This window comes from Rana temporaria, chromosome 2 (genome assembly GCF_905171775.1).
Source record: "Rana temporaria chromosome 2, aRanTem1.1, whole genome shotgun sequence".
In the NCBI taxonomy this organism is placed as follows: domain Eukaryota; kingdom Metazoa; phylum Chordata; class Amphibia; order Anura; family Ranidae; genus Rana; species Rana temporaria.
The window spans coordinates 271,364,152-271,372,057 of NC_053490.1; the positions used below are offsets into that span (position 1 = coordinate 271,364,152).

Consider the following 7,906-nt stretch of genomic DNA (forward strand, 5'->3'; position numbering starts at 1 on the left):
CATTTAAATGAGTAAAGCTGGGCAAAGAAGGACTGATACAGCTGGTTAAGCAGGGAACTTCTGATCTGTGTGTAGCCCTTCCTCAATTACTAACTAGATCAACTTCTGTCCAACAGACCTACTGACCGTAAACATTCTGTTGATCGGTGGCTACAGTGGCTGATCAACCAATTCTTACAGCAGTGGTAGCCACTGTCGGAATACAATGTCTGGGTGGGGGATTCCTCCATCCACCTTGCTTGTGTTGAACCTGTTCATTTTTCATTCAGCCTGCTGGCTGAATGAAAGAGGCTATGGCCAGCCATGGATCTTTTGCATTGTATTGAATACACTGGCAATGTAAGCATTGTGAGAAATATGTCACAGATGTGGAAAATAAGTATTTTATAATATACATTTTATTTTTATTTTTTGGGATTAGGAAATGGTTAAACTCAAATGTATGTTGCTGTCTGGATTGGAGGATTTGCCCTCTTTGTCCTGGTGATCATTGTCAGAGTGACCTCAAGTAATGGGAAATTCAAAATGTACAGTATATGGTTCTTGAGAAGAAATCGTCCAGTGAGGACTTCTGTTCTAATGACAAGTGTCAGAATATTTGCTTTCATTACCTGTTGTGTCTCTGGGACAGGAGGTGAGGGCAATCTCTCCAATGGGACACCACAAAAAAACTTGCTGGGGTTTTTACTATTCCATACTTATTATGAAAGCGGAGTTCCAGCCTCTTTAGGTTTATTAAAAGTCAGCAGCTACAAAAAGTATAGCTGCTGACTTTTAATAAACACACTTACCTGCTCCATGGTCCAGCGATGCGGCTGCCCGGAGCATCGCTCCTCTCCCCTAAACCCCCCCCCCCCCGCTTCCATTTACACTGTGGGCACCCGGCCATGACAGATTTCGGCTTCACGGCTGGGCACGCACTGCGCATGTGTGAGTCGCGCTACAGGAGGAGTCTCCTAAGCGGTCCGTAGGTGGAAGTGGGAAAGGGTATGCCTGAAACCAATCAGGAAATCGGGTCCAAGGAAAGGTACCTTGACCAGACTCCACGATTCACGCACTAGCAGAGAAAATTACAGAAAGATTCAGTGGACCTTTTTTATTTAGAAGCCTCTCTCCTAGTTTCTCCATTTCATTTTCACATGTTTGCTAGAGGCACATATTTCTAAAGTCCTAAGTGATATCTAGTAAAGGACAGATTTCAAAGTTATTGGAAACTCTAAGTGGCAGCATTTGGGAAGGGCAAACATATCCAGCAGGTTAAAGATCATCAAAATGAATGGTGCTCTGACTAATATATACCTTCTGTTTTGCATGAAATGTATTCTTACTCATGGTCTGTTTATCTTCCTCAGAGAGAATGACCGAGACTCTGATTCTGACTCGGTGGAGCTTGCAAGCAATTTATGACACAGGCATTTGCCTTCCTAAAGTTTACACACAACTGTAGAGACATTCAGTTTGCCCCATTTGAGGGGAGGTACCAGCCAATGAAAGACTTATCTGCACTACGCTCTTAACTTTCCCTCTGGGGACAAGTGCCAACCCTTGGTGCTATCTGTGCTTGGAACACACTGAATGCTGCAATCCTACTGAACTTTGCACTAACATAGGGCAAATATATATATTAATTTAACTGTAAATTCTGACTAGGTTTTGTATATAAAGACTTTTTCCCAAGTGTTTGAGGAAAGGAGACGGTAATTGTTAAATACTGTACATGTGGTTAAAAAGTCGTGCCTCGGCAGGTTGTAAAAACTACCTGTGAATTGCCAAACGCTGAGATTAACTAGTGTATGTATGGTAATAAAAAAAGTGGACGATTGTGTTTTATAATGTATACGCTGCTGTATATTCTGTGAATCTTGCTATGTACATACGTATTTGTAATTTATATACAACAAAAATGATGCCTCTTGAACATCCTTTAAAGATTTAATAATACTGTATTTTGTATTTATTTTACATAAAGCACATGGGCAACACTTATTGTGCAAGCATACTTTTTTTTAATTGTATTACAAGAAGCTGCATGTTGCTTGAATGACCAAAGTTACAAACACATGGACCCTCTTCTGACTCCAAGAGCACAGTGCCTCTGTTGACAAAATGTTAGAATGCAGTATTAATGGAGATCCACCTGTATGGTTTTGCCGTTTTTAAAATGCCGACTATCTGACAATGTATGTTTACAACTGTACAAGATTTTCTACATGTTTGGCAAATGCTTGTTTTTCATAATGGTCTGTTTTTATGAATTTTGTTCCCGTGTTTATGGATGAATGCTCATTTATAAAATGTAAATATACATGGAAAATTACAGATTTCCTGACTTATTTTTATGCTGTGTGTAATATTCTTATTAAACTTTGTAATAGGGCTCTATATGGTTACTGCAAGAGAAAATGCTCTGTGCTAGTGTCTGTCTGAGCTTGGCTCTAAAAGCAGCACTTATCTTTACAGCTGGTATTCCATAGAGGAAGAGTTCCATCTCTTTTGATCCAGAATCATACACTCTGTTATCATATATTGTCCACTTAAATCTGGCAACATTGAAGATAGCAGATGATGCTTACCAAACATTAGTGGATACCTTTCTGGATACGTGCTGCCTCTACAGATGTGCACAGTACTTGTAAATGCTGACCAGTATTGCATAGATCACTGATGGTCCCCCAGATGTTTTGGAACTACATTTCCCATGATGCTCATGCACTCTGCAGTGTAGTGGAGCATCATTGGAAATGTAGTTCCAAAACATCTGGGGGGCCATGGTTCCCCATCACTGGCATAGATCAATATGTATTGTGCAGCTACACTCAAATAGTAATGATCCATATCTGTGGGGCTTTGATGGCAGTACGTTTTGTTCATTTTAGATACAGAGAAAACCAAATGGTCAAAAGCATGCTTAGCAGCTACAAAATAAGCCACATGAGAATGGTTAGATGGTATGGATTCCTTTTTTTTAGTGTCGGTCTACCCAAGGTTGATATTTCTATTTTTTTGGTAGATGCTTGGGACTCTTCATTTCTTTACCCTTGCAGCCATGGTTATTAAAAGGGGTTCCCACACCTGTTACGTTTTTAATTTACTTTATTATAATATGGAGATGCTGAGCTTGGTCAGAGAGGCTAATGGAATTATCCAAGATGTATAAGTAACCAGGGGCTGCCTAAAGGGAGGCAAAGCAAGCTTACCACTTGTATGAAAGGACTTTAGTTGCCTATCCAGTAAGATGGAAGCCAAGAGACCCCTCTATTACATGACTGTAGCCTAGTCATTTGAATCAACAGTATGTTTAGGCAGACACCCCTGGACATGGCCTTCTTTCAGGGAAACATGAACATCTGAGGAGACCCATCTTGACCAAACAATTCTTCCCTAAAATCATTTGGCTGGGGGTACCTGCAGAGCTGGTGGACTAATTTGGCAACAGTCCTTTCATGTCTATGGACTGCCTTTTAGACTATGGCTACATTCAACATGTACAGTAAAACCTTGGATTGCAAGCATAATTTGTTCCAGAAACATGCCTGTAATCCAAAGCACTTGTATATCAAAGCATTTTTTTTACAGGGTACAAAAGAGAAGAGAGGCACCTCCTAAGTGTAGCAATAAGTTGCTAAACGTTCATTAAATGTAACCATATTGCTACACTTAGAGGCTCCTCTCTTCTTTTTTTTTTTTTTTTTTTTTTTATACTCGGTTGTGACATGGTGCTACTCTTGTATCAAGACATTGCTTGTATATCAAGGCAAAACTTATTAAAACATTTTGCTTGTCTTGCAAAACGCTCTCAAACCAAGTTACTCTCAAACCAAGGTTTTACTGTAATTCTTAATTTGATGAGTAAGCTGCTGTATTGGCAATATATTCAAGTTGAGGTGGCTGAAGCCCTGATAAAACTTCATATGTAGTTTCAGCCTTAAATATGGTGTACTTTATGTCTGATGTGTAAGTTGTTTTTGCATCAGGTTCAGATTGGTAATGCAATACAACAATGGTATGTAGCTATGTCTTATGATTGCTATGGAGAATTCTAGCAAATGGAAAATATAATCCTGGCAGTATAATATGCTTACCATACCACCTGCTGCTGCCTGTCTCGTTACCACTCTGTAGAATTGACTGTGCTAGAGACTATTACCTATGTTAAAGAATAGTCCAATTTAGCATCAGAGCACACAATGCAGTCTGTGTATAGAAGTACAAGAACCTCACAAGTTTTTTTTTTTTTTTTTTTTTTTTTTTTTTTTTTCTATTCAGATTAGTTTTTTAATGGAAAAACTGCTAAAATGCACATATGACCTCTCTTTGGGCTGAGTAGACATTAGTTTTTGAAAGCAAAACACCTGAGTGAGAGTTCTCAGTGAAGGGAGCCACATAAAGATTCCTGCACTGCATACTAGCCACAGCCTTAGGGCTCTTTCACACGGAGTGGACCGTTTCTGGGTCCGCTCCGTGTGTCTCCGTCGGCTCAGCGGGGATCCCCGCTCAGCTGTCAGCGGATAGGGCGGTCCCCGCACACAGTGCAGGGACCGCCCTGTCTCTGCTCCGCTGCCCCCTATGGGGAACCTGATGCAGACGGACCGTCTGTCCGTCTGCATCAGTTCCGCTCCGCCGAACGGAAGAAAAATAGGGTTTCTTCCGTTCGGAAAAGCGGAACCCGACTGACGCGGACGCTAGCGGATGCTCCATCCGCTAACGGACGCGTCCCCATAGGGATTCATTACAAGTCCGTTAACGGACTTGTAATGAACGGACAGACGGAGCGGACGTCTGAAAGGGGCCTTATAGGCAGTCCATGGGTTTAAAAAAAAAAATGGCAGCCTCCATCCGAGGCTTCACGCACATGCATTACGCTATGTGGAAAATCCTGCCTAATTATAAGCCTATAATGTTCCAGTAAGCACACTGTACAAGGGTTACTGTAATGTGGGTAAGTTTCAGTCAGGTGCCTGCACTGCCTCATAGTGTCATCAGGCTTGGACTGCTGGCTCCAAGAGCATTCCAGCCGGGAGAGCTCAGAAAATGGACATCTGCAAGGAACTGATATTTATGCACAGTTTCAAGGAAACCTTTACTTCTAGAAATATGAGGCTATCATTCCTGACTAGGGTTGCCAACTCATCCCTTTTAAAACAGAACACATATTAATTACACAGGTTCTGAGGCTAATTTAATGCACATAAGGCACCAAGTGAGTTTAATTACCTCATTAATCAGCCACAGAACCTGTGTAATATGTGTTCTGTTTTAAAGGGATGAGTTGGCAACCCTATTCCTGACCCTCTTTTGTAGAATGTGAATTTCCTGGCTATCTTGGGCTTTAATACCTTCTTGATGAACTTGAACAAGATTGTAATTTAGAAAGTCTTAGGCTAGGTTCACATTAATTTCTATAGAACCCAGACCTTAAAGACCTCTCCTGGAATGGCATGATCACCATGGTGGATGAAGCCTGGACTGTATATGGCAGGGATAGGCAATTAGTGGACCTCCAGCTGTTGCAAAACTTCAAGTCCCATGAGGCATAGCAAGACTCTCACAGCCACAAGCATGACACCCAGAGGCATGATGGGACTTGTAGTTTTGCAACAGCTGGAGGTCACAATGTAGAGTATAAGATTTCCTATCATCTGTGCCCAGTCTTGCCACACAGAGTTAATCCAGCTCTGAGCAATCCTCTTTTATTGTTCAGTGAAAATTAACAGACTTCCAGATAATTACAAAGTCCTTTCCTCTCTCCTTGATTTGAGTGACAGGTTATTTACATATCTAGCTTGGACGTGTTTATCATAATATGAGGTGATCCACAGGTCATTGTATATTACCAGGATGTGTTATGTGGGGGAGGGGTGGATTTCTCACTTTTTATACTGTGGATCACCTCATATTATGATAAACATAACATATGATGAACATGTCCAAGCTAGATATGTAAATTACCTGTCACTCAAAGCAAGGAGAGAGGAACGGGCTTTGTATTTAGACAGGGTTTTATCTAGAAGTCTGTTAATTTTCACTGAACAATACAAGAGGATTGCTCAGAGCTGGATTAACTCTGTGTGGCAAGACTGGGCACAGATGATAGGAAATCTTATACTCTACATTGTGACATCAAAAAAAAAAAAAAAAATTGGGTTTACATCCACTTTAAATACATTACATGCTTTAAATTGTTTGTGTATCCTGAATAGTATGTGTTTATATGTAAAAACTATCAGGAAACCAGGAATGTGTTTGAAACTTATACAGTGTTAAACTTTTCAAACTTGGAGCTAAATTCAACAACTCATAGCTTAGCCTTAGGTGGATTACCAGGTGTTCTTTCATACCATAGGTTGCACACTTTACTGCCACTTCCGCCTAGTGACCTTTTTTTAGAACTCCGATGCTTCCTCACACCCTTTGCTACAGGATGGTCATCACCCGGACTGCTGTGTATTCTTTCTCGGATATGCTTACCCCATTTCTGCATCATGAGTACCCCATAGGGGAAAATCCTCACTCATAGCAAAGCTTTGTGCCTGGTTTCCACCATTGCTATTAGTTGCAAAAGCCCATGCAAACATTTGCTTTCCCCAAGGCCTGTTAACACTCAAACTGCTCAAGCGTGTCAATGCTTCCCCTGCACTGGAGCAGGGCCCTATTTTAACACTGGCCTCTTCTTCATCTGGAGGAGCCAGGAGTGCCAGCATGGGACCTGGAAAGAGGAGGATCCGGGCTGCTTCAAGCAAAACTATTGCACAGAGCAGGTAATTATAACATGTTTGTTATTTTTTTTAAAACAAGGCTTTATTATTGCTGCAGCCCAGCTCTACAAAATTATTACTGCAATTTCTATTTGTTAAACCTCAGCTAAATGGACTAGGGCAATGAACAACCAACAGGATCCTGTCTTCCAGGGCTCTGCTTTAACGAAAGTGAAAAAAAAAAAAAAAAAAACACGTGGGGTTCCCAAAGGTAAAATTTCCCCTAGGCCCTTACCCAGGCAGGCACTCTCACCAAGAAAGCAGATGCAGAGGTAACGGGAGTACTTATAGTGTAATCTGGAAATCCCCTTTATAATAGGGGCCCCCCAATACCCACCTACTCCCAAGGGAATGAGTACAGGGGTAAAGAGTCAAAAGGGTAGAGAGGTAAATAGTGCACACATTATAAAAAATATTTAATTACATTACCACGAAAAACAATACAAAATGTATTATTTATTATTACACCCTGATGTCACCTAGTCTCAATCACAATGTCCAGCTTTGTAAATCCATTGTTATTCGTGGCATCCAACAATACACTCATCAGTCACACCTGAGGCGGCGTACACACGGTCGAACATGTCCGCTGAAACTGGTCCGCGGACCAGTTTCCGCGGACATGTCCGACCGTGTGTACGGCCTAGCGGACCGTTTTCCAGCGGACAAAAGTTTCTTAGCATGCTTAGAAACTTGTCCGCTGTAAACCTGTCCGTCGGACATGTCCGCTGGTTAGTACGTCTAACCAGCGGACCGAAATCCTGCGCATGCGTCGAATTCATTCGACGCATGCGTGAAAGCATTGAACTTTATGGTTTGCGCACGTCGCCACGGTCTCTGTCCACGGGGATTTTGGTCTGATGGTGTGTACACACATCAGACCAAAATATCCCAGGAGACATGTCCGATTTCATCGGACATGTCTCCTCGTGTGTACAGGCCCTTACTAGTACCGGGTTGGGCCCCTTTATACCTTCAGATCTACATTAATTCTTCATGGCACAGATTCGACAAGTTCTCGGAAACATTCCTCAGAGATTTTGGTCCATATGGACATGATAGAATCACGCAGTTGCTGCAGATTTGTCGGCTGCACATCCATGATGTGAATCTCCAATTGCACCACATCCCAAAGGTACTCTATTGGATTG

At 41.7% G+C, this 7,906-nt stretch overlaps 1 protein-coding gene across 1 annotated transcript in view; it reads left to right on the plus strand.

The window, feature by feature from the left end:
• Nucleotides 1-2,333, plus strand: part of MFSD2A (major facilitator superfamily domain containing 2A) — a 39,479-nt gene extending 37,146 nt beyond the window's left edge. Inside the window, exon 14 of the mRNA XM_040336972.1 lies at nt 1,353-2,333. Coding sequence (XP_040192906.1) covers nt 1,353-1,407 — 55 coding nt within the window. The 3' untranslated portion in view covers nt 1,408-2,333. The remainder of the gene's footprint in view (nt 1-1,352) is intronic.
• The last annotated feature ends 5,573 nt before the right edge of the window (nt 2,334-7,906 follow it).